Source organism: Argiope bruennichi, chromosome X1 (assembly GCF_947563725.1).
Source record: "Argiope bruennichi chromosome X1, qqArgBrue1.1, whole genome shotgun sequence".
Classification (NCBI taxonomy): Eukaryota; Metazoa; Arthropoda; class Arachnida; order Araneae; family Araneidae; genus Argiope; species Argiope bruennichi.
The window spans coordinates 15281150-15304202 of NC_079162.1; the positions used below are offsets into that span (position 1 = coordinate 15281150).

General features: G+C 31.1%; 1 protein-coding gene across 2 annotated transcripts in view; it reads left to right on the plus strand.

Moving 5' to 3' along the window:
* LOC129959126 (rho GTPase-activating protein 100F-like) overlaps positions 1 to 23053 on the plus strand; it is a 112926-nt gene that overhangs the window by 81901 nt on the left and 7972 nt on the right. For both annotated transcript variants that reach the window (XM_056071946.1, XM_056071947.1), the window contains exons 8-10: positions 906 to 1075; positions 5909 to 6842; positions 12843 to 13003. In XM_056071946.1, the coding sequence (XP_055927921.1) occupies positions 906 to 1075; positions 5909 to 6842; positions 12843 to 13003 (1265 nt within the window). The remainder of the gene's footprint in view (positions 1 to 905; positions 1076 to 5908; positions 6843 to 12842; positions 13004 to 23053) is intronic.

Sequence of the window (23053 nt, forward strand, 5' to 3'; positions counted from 1 at the left end):
TTTGAAATTAGGTATTATCTACAGATTCTTGATTTTTTTGGATCTCGGAATGTTGAATTTTCTTGCGATTTCCGAAACGGAATGTTCCATGCATCTAGCTCCAATTACCATTCCGCGTTCAAAATCTGTTAATTCTGTCGTGCAGCCATAATCACGTCAGAAACCTTTTCACATGAATCATTGAATAGAAATGAAATCCCTGCCAATACATTGCCCATTTATACATTTTGTACGCAATACTACTGGTATCTGTATATTTGCATATTGCTATCCCATGATTTTTGCCACCTCAATGCAAAATATGAACGAGAAATCGAGTAAAATGAGATATCTGTAGTGAATGAATATAAATTTGTAAACATTTTCCAAATAACCTCGAAAAAGTCATACGTATATTTTCTAAAATTATCCTTCTTATTTCTGTTATCATAATATAAAAGAGAAAATGGATCATTAGAGTGTACCTGAGGCTGGTGACAGAGATTCGACCCGGAGAAAGAAAATCTTCCGTGAATTAGATGTAATGCACATCAAAAGCATCGCAGATGAAAGACTCACATTTATTTGATGGAAAAATCAGTTGAAATAGCTGCCGTCTTCGTTATATGATGTGCTTATTATTACAAAGTTCATCATTTGGTTCATTAATGTAAAATAGGACATTAATGCAACAAATAGACAACAGAGTGCCCCTGGTATTTAGCTTATTCACCTTCAACTGCTTTATACAAAACAATGTAATTTATTCAAAAAAAACTCAATAAAAATGGTTGATAAAAAAAATTTATAATATCAATCGAGAATAGTTAACCGAGCTTCGTAATGGCTGTTCTTTTTCATTCATATGTTCAAAAATGTTAAATCCTTAATTTGATCAAAGTTCTTTTTTTCCCTCGCTTTTACAGCTCGTCGTATGACATCCCCCATTTTCACATCAGCTGAGTATAGTCAGTGGTTAACAAGAGCCCCTTCCACTTCCGTCTTATATGACCGCACACGAAGAGCCCCGAATCTTCGACCACAATTGCCGAGAAGCGCTCACAGTGCCGAGTCTCTCTTGGACAGGCTCAAACAAGTAAGTTCGGTTCATCTAAATTTTAGATATTCTATTTCTAAGGAGATTTGGCAATAAAATATATGGCTTTTTATGAAATGCAGATTGTCATAGAAACTCATAGGTTTTTTCCCCGTCATTATAATATATATTTGGGTATAGTATATCCTTGTAATCAGTTCCCAAAGATTTTGAGCTCTGATAGAAATGTAGGTGGTAAATGATTGTACCTGATAGAAATGAGGATTAATGAAATTTGGCTTCAATCGTCCATCGTCAAAAGCCAAAAATCACAATTTTGAAGATCACCGCTCTCAAATTAACATATTTTCTTTATTATTTTTATTTCCATATACATATTTTAAATTGTATGCATATAACAATAATACAAAATTGATTTAACATGATGAGTGAATTTCTTTAAGAAATTGTAAATGATTAACTGAACTCGGTGGGACTTACGGAGGCGATTTCTAGTGTTATGGTGGCTTCTAAACTGTACAATCTTTACGATGAGAACGTTTGGCAAGAAATCTAAGAGACGCTTTAGCAATATTGTTGAAGTAAAATAATTCGCTCAAAGCAATATATATTTAAAAATTTTACGCAATATATATTTAAGATTTTTTTTTTTTAATTTAACGCATTATTGATAAAAAAAATCACATATAAGAAACATTTAGCATTTATGGTTTATAATCTAATTTTTATTTCGAATACTGGAAATGATTTTTAATTATGTACTTACGTGATATTTACGAATGCAACACGAATGCGAGTAACACGATCAGTCGCTGTTTTATACAAACGATATTTAACTATTATACAAATATTCACTATAAAGTCAGTTTTGAAAACTGAGATGAAACTTTGGTATCAGTAGTCCTGAAACTGTACTACTGAAAAAAAGATACAGTTCATAATGCGCTTTTTTTTCTGGTCATTGCGCGTAATTATGGGTTTTAATTTTGTCCGCACAGTTTGAACTTAGTCTGCTCTTCGGCTTACATTCCAAAAGTCCAAAACCCAATTAAATTTTCTGGAAGTGATATTTGGATTGTGCTTCGTCTGCTTCTGATAATTCCCCAGACAATCGATTCTGCAATGTCCTGTTGGTGAGCTAAAACATTTCAAGACTTGCCAACTGTTTCTAATTTCAAACATGACCTTAATTACCATTCTCCTGCAAATAAAATCATTAAGATTTACAAATATTAGAAATGTACATATGCGTGAAGAAAAAACATGTTTCAGGAAACATTAGAAAAACATTTCACTAAGAAAAAAATTATATGTCACACCAGAATTTTGAACAAATATACTCAGTTTCTAAGAGTAAATTTTGGTTACCAAATGAACGCAAAATTGTAGAAGGCACGAAATAAATCAAAATAAAAATTAAAAATCAGAATGCTTTATACCAAATATAAGTAATAAAAGGAACAAAAGAAGAAACAAACAAAAAAACATCAAGTACAAAATAAATGGTGTAAAAATATGGCAATTAAAATCTGTTCAAGTTAAACACACACACACTTTATAACAGATCCAAGATTCAGCCAACGCATAACATTCTACAGAAAAAAGAATATTATCCAAGTAATAAAAATCGAATATGTTGAAATCTATAAAAAAATAATCCATTTGATATTACTGCGAGGCTTAAATCAGCAACGGTTCTGCTTTCTTGTGAATTAGAAGTCTTCTGCCAGATCCATCATTACCGACATTCGCTTTTGAATTATTCCATTGCAGTAGGAAAGATGATGGCAGAATTAAGGTATTGAGTGTCAGGAAGAATATTGTAGTCCTGGTTTTCACGCTGTGTTTTAGAAAAAAAATATCTGATTAAATCGTTTAATAATTCCTTTTTTGTGAGCTACTTACACTTAGACCTTGTGTATTTGGTCCATAACCGCATTTAATCATACTTCTTGTAGGTCGTATTTTATCCCTTAGTAAAAATGAATAATTTTCAACATCCCAGATAAAATGTGGATTCTAATCGATAAACGTGACATTTTTAATATAATGTCTTTGAATTTTGTTTTGAAAAATGAGGCGATTATTCATTCTTGAAATTTTTGGGTTGAAATAGAACTTCAAATTATTATTTAAAATCATTTTAACTGAAATATTAGCATTTATCCCAATTGACAGAAATAAATGAAATAATATAATTTAATGAAAATATGCATTCGAAAGACATATATTTCTTAGATTCAATTAAATATAAATATCTTTCTTGTTTTAAAATTTATAATTCTAAATATACAAGAATATTTGGAATAAACTTTTGTTTGCACTATGCACAGCCGAAATGGAATAAAATTTCGTATGTTTTACTACTAAGTGTTATTGCATTATATCAATGGAGATAAAGTTTGCAGAAAGTTTCTACGAAATGTAATATTCTTTAGTCTACCCGAATGTAAGAAATTTGATTCTAAAAATGACTGAAATGTGAACAAGAAAAAAAATGGTGTTATTATTATCCTAACACATTTCCAAATATACAATAAACTCCTTGTTGCAAAGTTATGTATAGTCTTAATGAAAAAATCGTATCCTGATTACAATAATACTTTCTTTCTGACTGACAAGGGGAGAACACAGGTTGGAAAATTTAATTCGATATGAGATTTAGCATAGCATTTAGAATTTAGGATGCTCTATCTTGAAAATATTAAAGCACAATAGCCAGCCCTTTCCCTGAAAATAACCGTCAAACTTTTGGCAGGACCAATACACTAGTAAATTAACGATTTAAATTAATTTTAATTTACTGATTTTTTATGCGAAAGTCACTGTGCACCCACCAGATGAATTATAATAAGAATTTAATTTCTGAACATTTAAAATAATTATAAACATAATTTTAATGGTGATAAATAATTTAAATTACTATTACATCTTAAAATCATTAGAAATTCTTGATTTTGGGATTTTAAGAGTAACATAATATTTTTTCTAATTCTACAAAAATATTTTTATCGTGAAATTATATCTAGCAGCTGATAATTTATTAAATACATGATTATAATGCATTAGCAAACATCATAGAATTCTTATATCAGTATTGAAAAGGAAAGAGATGAAACCAGGTATTAAGCTATTGAACGAGCAGACAGATGGCCATTCAAATCCAAACGAAAATTAAGGAAATAAAGGTTTTTTCACAAATATTTGTTTCAATATCTAGATTGCTTATTCATACGAACACCAAAAAAACAATACCAGTAAGATTCCAAACAGTGAAATGTTCTCGAAAAGCCTTAGATGAAACTTATAAAAATAAATAAATAAAATATTAATAAAGTTTAAGCCATACAAAATTATTTTACCTTCAATTTTTTAATTTTATTTTTCATCAGTAAATAAGTTTTTAGAGAATAAACCTAGGAAAGAAAATAAAACTTTTAAGGTTAATTAAAATAACTTGATTAATTTAATTAATAATTAAAAATTTTTAATTTATGCCTTTAACTGATATCTGCTACTTGTCGTTGGAGTTCTTCTCTTCGTTTTGTTTTGTATATCGCCTGAAAAAAAACATAGTCATATTGAGAAGATATTAGCCTGATTTTAGTACTTTTAAATACCATTAAATACCATCAATATACAAAGGATTAAGCAAGTATTACATTACAAATATATTTTCAAATTCTTGAGTCCTACAAGTCTTATTTTTCTAGAAATTTTAAGAAAACGTGTCAGTTCCTGGATTTTGTTGCATTGGAGTGCCGTAACTTAATAAGTTGTACTCAATTAATTCAGTTGGAGTTGTAACTTAATTAATCAGTAATAATTCGGCAGTTAAAATATTATCTGCCAAATAGGTAAATAAATAAAATATTACCTAAAATCCAAATGCCTGCGCCTAATAAACAGTAATATATAAATTGGAAATATTTGTAAATTGTTAATTAAAATTAAATAATTTTGGAAAAAATAAAAAACACTCATATTTATATTTATTTTTTGCTAAAAAATTAAATTGTAATTTAAATAATTAGAGAATAAATATTTATCTTTGTAAAAATAACATAATAATTATTTTATATCCTCATTATAAATTATTAATGCCTAGTTGTAAATAGTTAATTTACTTTAAATATTTTGTAAAAAGAAAATAAACGCAACAAGGATGGAAATCCTAACCTTACGGGACCGGAGCCAGCACTTTGACAACTGTGCTAATCAGCCGCTCAGCAACGGCGACAACTTACTATTTATTATATAAACCGTAATAAAAATTTAAAGACTATTTTTCTCTGAATAGGTTGTCAATTTTAATATTTTTATAATTCAACATCCTAAAAGCATACTACAATTATGCTAAATCTGATCCCGAATTCAATTTTTCAACCCATACCCTTTCCTTCTGTGACAGTAGCTTCCTATTTCCCCAAATGTTTCTTTCATTTTGAGGTTCACCTAATCGACGGCAGTATCAGGACTGTACTAGTCCAAGCCTAATTCCTATGGATAATTCCTGGATATTGCATCTGGTATGCCTGGTATAGAATTGTTTTCTGAATAATGAAAGTCTTATGCCAAAGCTTCTAATGTTTTTCTCCACGTAGCAATTTTCTGTCTTACAAGAATTTGACAGTATTTTGTGAGCTTTACTAGGACGCGTTCTGAAATGTGCTCATCGATATGACATATATCTAAGTATTTCTCTGAATTAATTTTCAATATAGTAGCATATACTTGTCTTTGTTCATTTTCGTATTCTTTTGCTAAACTAAATGTTTTTGTCAATACTAGGTTAAGAAAACTTGTTTATAGATTATCCTTCATATAAAAGTTTTTTAAATTTTGAACCACGAGTATTGTTTTTGTTTACAGGAAGAACAACGTGGAGTCGGTCTAACCACATCTGTATCAACCCTTTACACAAGACGACCGTTGCTGAGATCGGCAACGGATTTGGCATCGGAACTTGGCCGTCACACAATATCTCACCAGCCAAATCATCAAACACTTTTTGGTCACCCTTATGTCCTTGAATACCTTAGGCAAATTCCCAATCCCACTCCTGTCAAACCTTCAGAGGAGCGATTGCACCTTCTGACCCTGAATCCTCGCGAATTTCTCAAGTATAGACCAGAAAAGGATTCGGAAACTGTTCTTGGCGGCGATGGATTCAGCGGTCTTTTATGGGTCCACTTGCTTGCGGGTCGTGGCTTGAGATCAACAAGTCACAGCGATCACTTCCGTGACTTATACTGCGTCATTGAATGTGATCGAGTCCACAAGGCGAGGACCGTGGTTAGAACAGGCGAGCACAGTTTTGACTGGGACGAAGTCTTTGAGCTAGAGCTAGTAGACAACACCGAAGTAGCTTTCCTCCTTTATAGCTGGGACCCTCAACTGCGGCACAAACTCTGTTACAAGGGCTCTGTACACCTGCTGACCATACTTCGAGAATCACCTTCTCACAGCTTGGCTTTAAAAATGGAACCTCGAGGAACTTTGTACTTGAAGCTGAGATATAGAGATCCTAGACAAACATTCCAAAGGCTACCATCGCAGAATCCAAATGGTGTCTTCGGAGTAGACTTGGAATCGCTAGTCATTCGGGAGAACTCAGGATTCTCCGTTCCCTTAATTGTAAAGCGATGTGCTGAAGAGGTTGAAAAAAGAGGCTTGGATATTGTTGGAATATATCGACTGTGTGGATCTGCTGTCAGAAAGAAAACTCTCAGAGATGCTTTCGAAAGAAATTCACACAATGTTGATTTATCTCCAGACCATGTACCGGATATAAATGTCATTACAAGTAAGTATTATTGATTTAATATTGGCTTTCGATTTTTCATATCGATGGTTTGATACTCGATCAGCATAAAGCTTCCAATTTTATAGCAGGGTCATTGGTGAAAATACATGCTGTTGAGATATTAGTGAATTTATTAAAAAATTCAAATAGCACGCATTTAATGAGGTACTATAAAGAAGAAAAATAGTTCTTCTTGTTTTCAAAACCAAAGTTTAAAAGCATGAAACACTGATAGAAATATTGTAAAATAATTGTCCTTTTAATCTCATTACGTATTTTTAGTTAAGTAGGCTCAATGAGGATAACTGGGAATAATGACACAATACGCCCAGGTGATGTCTTAGCGAGCTGGGAAACAAGTGCTTTAAGGCATTTTTTAAAAAGACAATAAGCTTATTGAAATTTTTCTAACGTTTTTTACCTTAGCTGCAACTATATTCAAAAAGAAAACAAAAGGAAACCAAACTTTTCTAAAAGTTATTATTCCGCCCCTACATTGGTTATTTGCAAGGTAAGTTGCTAAGTTACGAACTTCTTAAATTTGTAAGATATAACGATTAAGAGTAAGATTTAATTCTCATTTTTAGATTATCTCTTAAGAAACAAGATAGGATTCTCAATTTCCTCTGATTATTTTCATCCTTAGAAATAGTCTTTTAATGTTATATAAACCTATATTTTAATGCTTTTTGAAAATTTATTGGATGATAGAAAGTGATATTAAAGTTTAGGAACTGGGTAATGCCCTGTCCCACTTAGAATGTTTATATTTTATGCTAAATTAACTACTGATATTTTAAGAGAATTTACCATATGATCTTCATATATAAAACTTTTCACATGTGAAAACCGGTTATTAATAATGAATTGATGCTGATTGGCGCCGAGTATAATAAAACAAGAAAACTGAGATCAAGGATGACCACGTCAAGTTGAATCAGGAAATTGTGATTTTGACTCTTTTCGGTTAGAAACAGTGTTTGTGAGGAAAGAGAAAGTAATATCTCGAAATATCCATAGTAGATTTTTCAACAAATACCGATTTTTTTAAATGTACCGAAAAGTAGGATTATTGGTTCGTGTTAAGGATTGATGTAGTTGACAATTGTCAGCTGAATGTGATAAATTTGTAGAGGATCAATCTAAATTTTTTGTTAGTGAATGATAGTTTACGATTGCCGAGAGATAGATAAAAGTTAAACTACCAGATTCTATCGCTGAGTAAATTTTTCCTGACAGTGTGAATGTCTGAGAAAAATTAGTTTTAATTGGAGATTGAACGTTCTACTTGAAATGGGAATTTTATTTTCTACTTTGAAATTGAACTACTATTCTTTATTCATTTTAAAGTAAGTTTCTTAAATATTATATATTTCCTCCTCGCGTCTTAAAATGTTCATCCACGTTCTTTTTCATAAAAGTTCATTGTCTGACTTTTCCGACCAAATTGGGCTAGAATGATTAAGAATTATTAATTGAAGGTATTAAATAGTAACAGAGTTTCTATGCAATATTCCTTAAAATAAAATATACTTCTGCTGAAAGTCAATAAAAAAATAGTGTTTTGGGTATTTAACACCAGGCGGTAAAATAAATTCTAAGGCAATAAGTAATATATTCTTATGTCAAATCTATTCTCTTCAGATTAGTTCGCTACTGTGATCAGAAACCAAAAATTTGTGTTTTCAATTACTTCGTAGTTTCTAGGATAATTGGGAGCGTAACGGGGCAATTCTGAACATTAATTTAGTAACTAACTAATTTTAGTTAAAGCAATTTGGAAAAAAGATACTGTTTAATGTGCCTTTCAGAATATGATTATAAATTCACATAAATTATAAGCATTTTTCTTCTCATAGTTTGAACCGAATTAAATGGTAACTTCTGCAATCTTCATTCCCAGTTACCCTATCCCCTTTATGGTTATCCATTGTAACTTAATTTCCTTGTAGCATTTTTTTCAGTTTCTAGTGCTTTTACAATTTAATTTTGATCCCCTCATCTTCGACAAAAAAAAATATTATTCCACTTTATAGTACGTTCATAAAATCATGTTTATAAAAGACTAATTTTTATTACTTTCTACTTTTTAGTCATTATAAATATTTCACAATTTACTTTTAGGAATTTTATGGAAATTTAAAATCATTTTTTTTTCTCAAATTCATAATCATGTAAATAATCTCGAGTGGAATCAAAATTTAAGTAAAATCAATTGATTAACTAATAAATAAGTTCTAAAAATATTAAAATATATTATTGTCAATAGAAGTGCCTACCCATGCAGAATTTTTACAACTGCAAAGTACTTCAAATGAAAAAAAAAAAAAAAAAAACAGCATTTAAAACCCGTCTATTGGACTTACGAAAGACATTTTTCGTCTCGTTGCACAATATGAATGCTTCATAACAGAATCTGGTACATTTATATTTCAAAAATAATCGCGATAGTTCACAAAATGATGACATTATAATTAGTACCAATGTTGAAATTATCAGATGGGTGGAAATTATTTTGGTATTCAAATTTTTTGGAAAAAATTATGGCATAACTAAATTTAAAATTAATAAATGGCATTTATTAATATTATATAAATTTGTTTAAAAAATAAGATTTACTCTTCTTGCCTTGTTTCTAGTAAAACTTTAATGATAATTTTTGTCTTAATGTTCGCATAACAACTAAAAGATTTTTCATTCGTTGAAATCTTTATAAGTACATAAAATATCCTGGCAATATAGTATGTATCAGAAAATATTTATTCTTTTTAATACTGAAAATAAAACCGAGATTTGGTGTAACAATAGGAACTACCAAAAAGAAATTTTATTACATCTATTTACAGGCATAGGGAATATAGTTATATTCTATTATTGTTATATTCTTTAAGAAGTTGTGTTCTTTCAAGCTCTTTTATTTTAGAACAAAGATTCTTAAACTATAGGTCATGTCTCCAAATTGTATCATATTAGGATTACGGGAATTTTCATATCGCATTTTTCTAGCTTCTTCAATATTTCTCGTAAAATTTTTTGAAAAAGCCATTTGTATATATATTTTTAAAAATATTTCGAACTTAACTATGCTAAAAAGATATTAAATTTTTTTAATCATCACTAATTAATTCTTTCTTTCATTTTTTATTTAAAATTTCATTTTTTTGTTTTGTTTATTTTTAATAACGAAAAGTTTTACACTTACAAATAACCACAACAGCAGTGAAACTCACCGAAGGAACTGCTCGATCAACATTCATGCAATTCAGCAAAATCTAGGAAGGAGGAATCCTAATTGAAGGTTCATGTGCTATGCATGCAGTATGAGAGGACTGGCATTATGAAGAAAAACCTGCTTCTTGAGATCTTCGCTTTCGAGAATAATTTAGTTAGTTGCGCTAGATTAAAATCTTTTAAAACGTAAAGTACGAGATATTGTTGATGATAATATTAACTATGTAAAAATTATTTGTACACTGGAAAAATTTGGCACATTGCACGTTTTTAGAGACAAATGTTATTCCTCTATTAATTATATTGATTGAATCAGATAAAACTTTAAGGAGTGGCAAAATTCTCTACAGCAAATATTTTTTATAGAAATATAGAAGCTCAAGCGGTACAAACATATAAAATAGACACGAAAGCAGAGATGGCTCATCAATTCTGAAAAGAGCAGTGATACAAAAAATTATTTCACGAGAGAATATAATTGAAATATAAATATATTTTGGACAAACAGCTTTACCTCTAAGTGGACCAAAATTTTTTATTGTAAATATCTGAATTGTAATTTAGAAAATTATTTACGTTTCCTTTCTCTCTGAATGTCTTCTAACGAAAGAAAGCGAATTCCTATTGGAGCAAAGTGAGAGCAGCACCAGAACCAAATAATAGGTAACGACATGCGGCGTAGGAAAATAAATCAAAAGAACAGAGGCGGACCTCGCGTAAGAGAGATGAAAAAAGCGACCATCATATTGTTGGCCGTGCGCCAAATTTGTTCTGCGATAAAAGCAGCCTAACCACCTCAAAACCCAACGAGATAAATTTTTCATTTTCTCCTTCTGCTATTCTCTTATTACACAATATTTGCGTTGTTAGAAAAGTTAAATGCTTTCTGGTGATGATCTCAGAAAAATCCCAATTTGGGCGTTTAATTGACTGCTAATTGGTTTATCTCCTGTCTTCTTTTGTATTTATCATTATTATTATATATTTTCGTTGAACATCACTCAATGACGTATACCAACTTTGTAAAAATAAGTAAATAAACTAACAATGCAAAACACTTCTAAAAGTATTTTGATCTATTCTCAAATTTTTATACGTGATCAACCGACATAACTCAAGTTACAATTTTAAAAGAGGTCCGTATGTTGTTAGTAATTCCAATTCATACTTCAAAATGTGTAGCCGTGTTTGTTTTTTTTTACATTTTTATATAACAATAGCGAATATTTTTTCCTTTACGATATCGTTAATCCTATGTTTCTTCGTTGCATGTCTTATAATTATTATTCAAAATTTTCCTTCCCAACATGGAGTAGTTATTACTATTTTTAATAATAAATCAATCCTTGTGCACCACAAAGTACAGCACAAGGCTTACAGAAGTAAGTAGAAACAACTACTATATACATAGATAAAAACAGATAAAAATAAGGATAAAAACAACAGGAAGAAAATAAACAACAACAAATTGAAGTAGTTGGCGTACATTTTTTAAAGGACCTCACCACTAAAATATTCGGCAAGCCAACATTTTAGAGAATGAACGCTGTGTTTGAAATTTTTACCAATTACTCCATTAATGTTGTCATCCACATATTATTGTTGGTAGAGACAGTTTTAAGCCGTAATTGTAAAAACTACTCTGAAGAAACATTTTTCAATGATTGTATAATATTTATTTTTATTCATTGTACTCCACTTTCCTTTGAGGTTTTGCCATGAATTGTGATTCACCCTACGAATTATAATAATTGTTGTGCCATCGATAAATATATCTTGACATTCTGAATAGAATAGAATAATTTCCGATATTTATTAATTAACATCAATTTTATTGCAAATATTCACTGCATTTTAAGTTAATCATTTGCAATAACCAAATTTTTAGACTTTGGACAAAATTTCTGTCGTTTAGTTTATCTAATCACACTTTCTTCCTTCACGTGTCGTCTTATAGCGGAGCCTTTATGACCACAAACGTAGCAAAAGAAGCAACGCAGCGAGAATTGGTAAAGAATATTGTTTCTTATAATTTCATGCATTAAAGATAACCATTGACAGCTTCCAATCATTTAAAAAGTTTACTCAAACAGCATGAAAAGAAACATTACCAGCTTAATTTTAACTCGAATCCATGACCTTTTCCGCTGAACATATAAAATAAATAAAAGCATAAAGTTTACATATTGAAATAAAAATGAATGTAATCATTTTAAAGCCTTATTGTTCAATACATATTTGATGTATTTATTAGAAATGAATATTCTTCGAGAGTTGAATGGAAGCATCTCAGATGTTCAATATGCTATCTTTTTGTATTACGATATAATCACATTGGTTACGAATTTTTGTTAAACTTTCTTAAGCATGTCCCCGTCGATGCAGCAGCTGCGATATAAGTGGTGACCGTGGAAAATGGAAGCACATACACGCGATCCCTCTCAAAACGAAATCACACAAATTATCAAATTATTATAACAGCTTTCTGTCTTTTTTAGCTGATGTGAGTATTGCTACATACCCAACGACCGTCTCTGATTTGTCTTTGCTGCTACTTTTTGCACTGACAGAAACGTGTTATAGCAATACAGACTTGCTGTAACAAAGGAAAAGTCACGCAATATTCATTTTATAAATCAAAATGGTAATAATCATGTTTCAGTTGGTGAAGCAAAATCAGCTTTTTCCCAACACTGTCTCCAATAGCGCATCTATTGTAGTGCTGATGTTGGAAAAGAACTCAATTGGAGTTATTTTTTTTTCTTTCAGGTGTATTGAAGGATTACCTGCGAGAACTGCCGGAACCATTGTTTACAAAAGGTCTCTTCGATATGCTTGTAGATGGTTTTAGTGTTTGTCTGCCTGATGATCCGGAAGGCAATGCTAAACTGATGTTCAGTATCTTAGACTGTCTACCGAAAGTGAACAGAGTAAGTAAAATAAAAAGCCTTTCATCAATGAAGAATAGTTACAAAAAGATATGCGATTGCTTTCATCATACGCGTAGTATTGAAATTTTACTTGAATAATTATTTTAAGTATCATTTAGAAAGTGTTACTCTAACAGCTATTTGGCATTTCTGATTCAGCTGTTATTCAGTGAGAAAAAATTAAATGTCTTCATCGACTATATATTTTTTGTAAATTGTTTAAAATAAAATAACTTTTCAAATTAATTAGTAATTCTTAATGTGTTTATGAAAAAATAGGTTAATAAATATTCAAAACTTAGACATTAATCTTTTATTAATTTTGAAAAAATTGATTCTAATAATGGATGAAATATTCATTGGAATTAGATTTCAAATGAATCGAGGTTTTTTTTTTTAATTTTAAGAATGAGATAAGAAATAATATAGAAAAATGAAAATAAGAAAGATAAAAAAGGCCATATTGCTAATCATTTTTTTACAATGTCAGAACTTCATATTTTTAGGTAGAAAAAAGCAATTTGGGCACTAAAACTTAAACAATAAGCAAAGATGAGTTTTGCAAAGCCTTTAGTGATCCCTTTCGAAATGATGAGACGAATCTTTCTTTCTTAGAATCTCCAAAGGAGTATCTCTGTGATTCTGTGTTGTTTGATGCCACAGAGGTGTTTGTGATAATTAAAATATTAATTGATTCCCGACGCTTAAGTACACGTGCGACCTCATGTTCTATGGAGAATATCGGTTTATCTTAAATAATGTCTCCTGACATTTGATCTAGACATTATATCCTATTATTATTAATCCCTATTCATCATCTATTCCAACAAACCTTTTAAAATCGGACATAATTGTATAAACTAGGTTAGGTTTTCTTCTCCTATTAAATGTCTAAACAATTAAATTGTGAGAAAAAAAAGATACTTAGAGCAACTCTATATTTTTTCCAGATGCGAAAATAAATAAATAAAAATAATGTGTTAAACAACCACACCTCCGTCACTCAGAAGGCTTTTACTACATTTTCTTTTAACGATTTGAGCCTGAAAGGAACTGCATTTTCGAGTTTCGATTTCACTGAAGATTCCCATCATTATATATCCATCCTTTTTATATTTCCTAACAAGGCTTGAGGATCAAACGTTAGGAAAAATAAAATTGGAATTGGAAAAAGATTCGGTATTCAAATAACGTGATTCAAAATTACAAAATCCAATTTTACACAATCTTACAATCTTAACTCTTTGTTTGTCTTTAAAATCAAATAACTTATTATTTTAATACAGTAAATTTAATAATCCTATAAATATTTATGGTTGAGTTTTCTAATTTACAACCGTATCTCGTTGCCGATTCCAAATCTGACTCTAGTTTTTGAAGTAAAGTGAGAATGAAGTTACAATAATAACATGTACATAAAAATCAAATCTCAATGAAGCTATCTCAAGTGTAAATCATTGTTCAAAGGAAAATGTAATAAATCAACTTAATCCCAAACAATAATCAACATATAAATTAGAACAGAAATCATATAAAATTATTGCTAAATTCAAGTTATAATAATAAAATTTAACGAAACAAGAATAAAATTTTAAATAATATTAATGAATGAAATAAATTTCAGTTAATTAAAATCAATCAATACCAATGATGTGTTGAAATATTAGTGACCGATGCTGAAATGGGTCTAAAATTTGATACCATCTACGTCGTGGTTCTAATTAAAGGGATCCTCTAGAACCCATTCTATCCATCGGATTTTGATGCTATACACTTTATGTGAACCATAAGAAAAAAATGTCTGCAATAAAAAAATATTTCAAATTTTGACCACCACAAGGCGATTGTTTTAAAACTTCTTTTTAAAAATTAATGAAATCTATAAAGAGACTTGCAGTCACAGCCCGAAAATTATTCTGCGTGCCTTTGTCATTGTTAATTATGCCCTTACGGGAAAAAGATTGAGCTTTACTGGTAAAACTGGGTTACCGAAACGGCAACAATAACTTAGTTGTGCTGCATGAATATCGTCGTTTAAAGGGATGGCGAAAAAGGCCCAAGTCTAAGAAAGGTTTGATGAAGATGATAATGAAATGTAAAGAGACGGGAGACTTGACTCTGTTGCCAGGAAGAGGCGAAAACCGTTTGCGAATGAAATTGTCGGAAAAGTCGAACTGCTGTGATTATAAGAGCCTCCAGTTTCAGCTAATCTTCAGCAAGTGCTCGGTCGGAATCACGTGAGTTGGCGAATCCGTGGTTGAAAATGCGAAAAATTCTGTGATCCATTTTAAAATGATATCCGTATGTAAGATCCACGTGGTGTAAATGTTGCAACCTCAACATCTCCAAACACTCTATGAATTTGCTTGTCGAATTTTGGCGAGAATGGAAGTTGATGGCGGGTGGCCTTGACAAATTGCATGGTCAGATGAGGCGCACTTTTCTTTAGATGGAGCTGTGAACTATCAAAATTGCCGCATATGGGGTGCTTCACCTCCTGTACCACTAACAACTGATTACGTGATTGCATGGTGTGGATTTAGTGCTCATTTTATCTTCGGACCGTTTTTCTTTGAAACTCTATCTCTTCAAGGTCCTAAAACATGCTATGCTCCGTCACGAGTGCACTATACAATGAGCTCCTTCAATAACAAACCATTCCTGCTTTACACGAATAGCAATGTTTTCAGACTACATGCAACTCTTTACATCGGGCGCGAAGTTAAATAACTGCTTAGTGCTAATTTTGGCGAAAATCATGTAATATCCAGAGATTTTACAGCATGCCTAATCTCCTCGTTCACCCGACTTAAATCCCTGTGATTTCTGGTTGTCGGGATTACTAAAAGACGTGTTTATGGAAGAGTAATTAGGACTTTACTTGAGTTAAATGCCACCATTGCACGTCATATTGCTGCAATTCCTCGAGGTTTCTTCGCGCTACCATTGAAAACAATATAATGCGCTTTCAACGCTAAATTGATGTCAATGGAGCACACGGTGAGTACATTCTGTTATTGAATAAATTTTAACGACCGACAGATTTTTTATCCTTCTTTAGCTGCCACAATTCCCCCTGGTGGTAAAAATGTGAACTTTTTTTTACTGCAGAAGTTTTTCCCGTAGTCCGTATAACGTATATATCAAGTTTCATCAAAATTCGATAAGCAGAACGGATTTTAAAGGGATTTGAATAGGGTCACTTTAATTATAACCACCCTGTAATTTTTATTCATAAAAAAATTCCAAATCTCATCCGTCTAACTTGCTTCCTTTTTTTTTTTTTTTAGTTATTTTGCTCACGTACATATGGATGAACAAATAGATTACATTTAGATAGATGTCATCCATAATTTGAAAGAAATGTACAATTTTGTTTGGAAAACTACATAGCAAATGTTGTTTATTTAATTCTCGGCTTTGAGTCATCATCACAAATAAACATACATAATTCTAGAGTTTTTCGGAATTAGAGAGGTCTAAAACAAGAAGATTCACCATTATCTCGAAGTGGAATTTTTTAAAACATTTATTATCCTTTTTCTTTCGTAAAACTCATACTTGTAATTTCTCATAATGTCAGAAAAAAGTTTTCTTAAAAGTTTGAAAATTTTAAGACGCATACAACAAAGTAAAAATGTGGTCTATAAAAGTAAAAACATGGTAAAGATGTTTATCATACAATTTCCGACATAAATAGAAATGCAAGATTATCTTTTCCTGTAAAATAAACGGTATTCGTCGTCATTTTTAAATTAATGTCTGAAATAGATTTATATATCATGCAAAGAGAACATAATCAAAGCCTTTTCTTTTTCTACCGGTGATCACTTAATGCGGAATAACAAGCTAATCAATTCTGCTTTCTATCAGACTGCGCAGAAAAACATGCTCACATTAGAAATATAGATGAGATCCTTGACTGAATTATCTTGCTCTCCAATATCTAGCCAATCAGCTCAAAGATTTCAAAATTTCCCGAGACATACAGAAAACAATTCCTGGGATCCACAGAATTGATTTTCAAAAGGATTGTTCCGATTCTGCAAGTTTTTTAAGATGCATGCGTCAAAGCTGCGGTTCATTGTTTTTTAAACTAATATTTTAAACTGTCTCTTTTAAAAGTTTAAATTTTTTAAAAAAATAACTTCTCAGTGGTATAAAATCCGTGCATATTTAACTTATAAGGACAGAATTAAGGCTCGAATACTAATTACTGATGAAAAAAATTAGAAAATCAAAGGAATGAGATTAATTACTGCTCTTTTCTAATACTTTTATTAAATAATATCGGAGTTAAAAGTGCAGAGATTAATAAAGAATCCCATTTTATGTGGCATTCCATGATACCTATTTTAGAAATTGATCTATGTCACAGAAAATATTTTTATTTCGCGTCATTTCAATTAAAAATAGAAATGCAATTAAATAATTTTTAAATAAGCATGAATAACAATTTTATGCTAGGGACTATTTTATTTCAGAGTTGCGACCTAAAATAAAAGACTCGCCTATCTGTAATCAAAATAAAATAATTTTGTTAAAATTTAATTTTCGATCCTAAGTAAGATTTAATACGATAAACTAATTTACGGACAAATTAGGATTTTAGACTAAGTTTTTGCCTATAAATCTACATTGGATTTATAGGTTATTTATTTCTTAAATATAATACACTTTTTTTTAATTATTCGCCAAGCTGCTCCGTTGGTAGCACTGAGAATTATCTTCGATACATAAAAAAACCTAACATTAATAAAATCTTTATAAAAAAAACTCCACTATATTCTACAGCATAATATATGGAGAAAATATTTTCAAACAGTGCGATATTTTTTAATAATTATATTAAACCAACAAGTATGGAATTTATAAGAGATACTTATACTGTGGGATTATTTTGTGCATTAATTAAATCCTTGTTAGGAATCAAATGTGTTTATCAGTTATGTTTCTTCCGTGTTTACTTTTTCAAACATGTTGGCAAATAGATCATGTATTGAATTGTATAATTTATACTTGTTCTCATTGTGAAAAATTATTTATGAATGTATTATAATTTGTTAATTAAATTTTCTTTACATTATTTATGTCCCTTCAGGGGCTCACCCTCTTTAGGTGAATATGGGAGTCTCAATCCTGAGGTACACAAGAATGTGTTGTCTCCCTTCAAGTTTACCCTCCCCTCTGCTTTGTGCTTTCCAATTCCATCCCTCGACGGCAAGCGAAACAGCTCTCCATTAGAAGTGGTTGCCGCTCTGTTTGTATGTTACTTCTCGTGGACAGCCGAAAATCCCACGTGTTGGCCGTGCATAAGACCCTTCAGACAGGAGGTGCGTTGTGGCCCCCGGTGCATCAGTTCGGCTTGTAGTTAGCCATCTTTGTGGTTGCTCTACTAGGGATCAGTTAAAAGTGTCATTCTCCGGGGCTTGGTGTTAAAAGGGGTTGTCGTTCCTGGAGGTGACTCTGAGAGTATAGCTCTAAGCTAGCAGCAAAGTAAATGCTGAAGCAGGGAGACTGCATTTAGTTAGAGCTGGACAGCCTTAGTTAGCATTTAGCATTTAGTTAGAAGCATTTAGCAGATGGACCGCATTTAGTTAGGAGTTAGAGCTGGTAACTGCCTTCCCTTTTTGCGTTTGGTGGTGTATGTATCGGGGTTGCCCGACTTTCGTTGTGAGATTATTCTACTCATATTGTCTGACTATGAGATGATTCGCCTTTCATGTGAGATTACTTTGCATAAAATTATTCGTTAGATTTCTATTTGGTATAGATGTTAATGTAAGAGGATGTTATGACGTTGACTCTATTGCTTCTAGCTCATTTGTTACAGACAAAAGAACTAAATCTGTCCATTTTCTCTTTTCCCCTTATTTTTAAAGGAATAATGAGAATCAGGGATTGACCCAAGACAGTTGAAAAATGAAGATCTAGCTAATTCCTAATAGACAATTTGTCCATTTCTCGAAAAAAAAAATTATCTTTTAATAAAAAATCTTCACAAAATCCAGTTTCTACCACCGCACATAAAAGTCTTGATTCTTTGCGATCTTAGAAATTGATTTATTTCGAGCTTCAGAAGCTGAAATTCATCTCTCGTTAGAATGCCACCCCTGTGCACCGTTTAACTGTTAAAAGATGTGACGAACTTCGTTCAATGAAATATATAATTTTGATTTTCAATAAATCGAAGAGTCACAGTCAATGAAAGCCAATTATTTAAATTGCCGTGTGCTTCATCATATTCCAAATTCAATCAGATGTTTCTACGGTTCTGTCACAAGAGTCTTTTGCCTTGGGAAATCAGTATATTCCATTTATAGTTCAGTTGGCCATACATTCGCAAACTGTAATCTTGATTTCCAGTGTATAAATTATTTTGGCTTAATCTTCCAGATATTATGTCCTGTCCACAGTACTTAACAGCAAAAAAAGTTCAAAATATTAGTTATAGAGACGCTGAAGGAGAAAAAAAATCACATATTCAGACAGGCAAACGTTACAAAAATTCTAACCGTTTCAAAGAAGTTATCTATATAAACTTGAACTGAGAAAAATATAGCCCCGGTTCAGAGTCTATCTATTGTTAAATTAACTCCTGTTGCTTCTCAAAGCGTTTGAAAGTCAGTTTTGCCAATGTCACTGCAAAATAAAGGCCTAAATACTTTGATAAATAAAGCATTGCAAATTATCTCATTCCAACCACTGTTCCAAAATAATGTGAATTTCCATCCGTAATCCCAAAAACTACCTCCTATAGATCTTTTTCCAAAGAACATACACCTTCATTTGTCACTACTTCCTGTACCACAAAAAAAAAAAAAAAAATCTTCTGTTCAATTATCTAACTTGATCTCTGATACCTTTTTTCACTTTTGTTCTGCTCCTTCATAAACTTCAAATCTGCAGAAGCATTCTGACTTTGAACAGTTGAAACCTAAAAAGAAAAAAGGAAGACAAAGAAAAAATTCAATCTTGTTGTTTTATGCACACAAGAGAATTCTAAATTTTGGAAGGCCTCGCTTTTGGTCCAAAACTCAAATAAATTTATTCAGTCCTCATTATCCAATAATAAATTTATGTTTAAGATGATAAACACCGCTGAAACTCCCAATCTCATTACAAATCTCGCTTGGTGATGTACCTCATAATAAAGATAAACAACCGATACCTTCTGTTTCAGAATCTGATACAACAATGATGTCTTCAGGCCAATTCTTGTCAAAAGATGAAGATGTAATAGAATTCGACTTTAGCAACACAGTCAATGATATTCCTCATAAAAGTTCCCAAAAATTTTCCAGTTTCCAGTTCGTGACATCCAAACAGCTAGCCGAATGGCCTATGTTAAACAAAATGTGTATTCGTCTAAAAACCACAAAAAAATACGTAATTATTTCTATGTTATACCCTGTTTCTTTATATTGGTTATATTTACTTGTTTTCCTCGTTTTTTATTATTATGCTCCATTTCTGGTATTAGATGTTTCTTCGATTTCTTTAAATATGTACACATTTTCCATTTCTGCTTTTGATTTTTACATTTTCGTTTATGAAGCATAGAGAAAGTATTGTAATCGTCAAGAAATCTGAACTCGAGTTTTTGACAAATACTACGTTTTAAACGTTAAAATACAAAGTTCAAAAAATACATTTTGATCTTTTGTTTGTTTGTCTCTCTGTTAACACGATAACTGCAAAACAGAAAGTTAGATGGATAAAATCCGGCACTCAGAGTTAACATTTGTAGTGTAGACATCTATTGGAGTTTGCGCCAAATCGAACAAGGGGTAGTTGTTGGATTCTTTCAAAATCACGTAAAAACAATAACTCAAAAACGCGATGACTTAAGTATGTCAAATTTGCAATGTAACTTTGTGATTGAAATCGCAGATATGTGTGAGATTTTAGTTTGAATCAGTTGAGGAAAATTCCTCAAAAATACCCCACACAAATTCGATTTTCGGATACTGCTAGTCGCTTGCCAGGGACTAAGGGCCAAAAAATTCGCCAAGGATCACATAATAGATTCAATAAAAATGTTAAATTCACGCCAAAGGTTAATATTTCAGGGCAATTGTACGGCAATGTCATGCGAGATGTTCTCTGCCTTACTCTAGATCCACAATTTTTCCGGAGGGGGGGGGGACACTTTTAAAAGAGAGTATGCGAGAAAGTTTTGGGGTGATCGCTACCGCTTGTTTACTGTCATGAATTTATGTAATCATTTGTTTATTCAAAATCCATGAGTTTTTTCTCGTGCAAAATTTAATTTTTAACCATACGCACCTAACAACCTTATTTACCTTTTTAACTGATTTTATTATAACAAAATCAGTTAATTAATCATAATAAAATCATTTATTTTGGCGTTACTTTTATATTACCATTTATCTTTAACTATTAAACCCCCTCAACATAACCGTTGTTTATGTTCAAAATACAGTTTATTTTCATATGTTTTTATTACTATGTGTAAGAAACAAATGAAATAAATAATCTCAATTTTTATTTTTATAAACATGGTTTTAATAATTCCTGCAATTTAACGGTATACCGTTTTTTTTTTTGTTGTTGTTGTTTTGAGAATTTTAACAAATTACAGATAATAGTAGAAAATCGCTCAATTTTCAGTCATTAGTTCCAAAGAGGCTTTCTGTTACACCGTCCATGGAATTTCATATGTAAGAATCTCGTGACATTGGTTTTATTTTTAGCTTAAGATGTCGCTAAATTCAGCTATATTCCTCCGTATTCTTATTCTCTTTTAGATATCTTCAAATACTAAAGAACATCTTTTGATAGCAATATGCCCTGATTAATATATTATTATTATTATTGTTACTAAGCAGTGTAATTTTTTTAAAGAAATGCTGATATGACTCCCAACCGAGCATATTACTCGAAAGAAACGAAATAAAACTTTGAGTGCAGGTATTATACAGTATGTGTCAGGAATGATTGAGAAACAATAACCCAGCTTTCATAGTTATAATGGCAAAATTTCGAAACTTTGAAACGGCAACGCAACACGTTTACGGAAACCTGATCCTCCAGCAAAAAACTTAAAATAGAATTGGAATGGCATTTTAACTTGAAAAAAGGGTGGGGCTAGGTAGATGAAAAAAAAAAGCTAAGTAAAACCGTGGTATCCACCAGAACAATCTGCCTTTACAATGACATCACAGATTACATCTTCGTTTCTACATTAAATTCAGCCTACAGCATCCCTCTCAAAAGATTATTTACTATCTGCCATATGCAGAGTGTCACAGTGCGTAAGAGCGAACAAGTCGAAAATTTGTGAAATCTAAAACATTTTCTTCATTTTCGCATCTTTCTCTTTTATTAGTTGTTTAGGCTTTTTCTTCGTCTTGGACGCCGCCCTTTTTCACATTTAAAATACCATTCCATCTCCGTTTTAAGTTCTTTGCTACAAGGAATATGTTTTTTGGAAAGAAAAGCAGATGCTACAATCTAAAAATTTCGAAATTTTGTCTCTAACTGTGAGAGCTGGACTATTGTTCTTCACGTCATTCTTCAGCGATGCCATATAATACATCTTTTCAAAATTTTATTTCGTTTTCTAAAGATATGCTTGCAAGGAAATTATGTCTTCAAAATATTTTATAAATATAATCACCTTGTATTTTAATTGTTTCTCAAAGCAACACAATATAATAAGCAATTATTCTTCTCGCTTAATAATTAAAGCTCACACATATATTTGAAGATTATTTTTTTATATAAGATTATTTTTTAAATACCTTTATATACTGGATGCTTGTTGAAATCCGGAACTTTAACTTCAACACGGTCTAAGTTATCGTCATAAAAGTAGTGTCTAGGAAAAATTAAGTACTCTTCTCTATACGATGAGACCTCTTACAATGTCAGGTAGCATCAAACCTCGAAACATTTTTAACTCAAATCGCTGCAAGATATGAGAAAAAAAGAAAAGGAAGGCAATATAATAGAGCATGAACGATTTAGTAAGAAAAGGCACATTAATTTTAAAAATCGCACATTAGTTTGGTTGCGATTATTAAA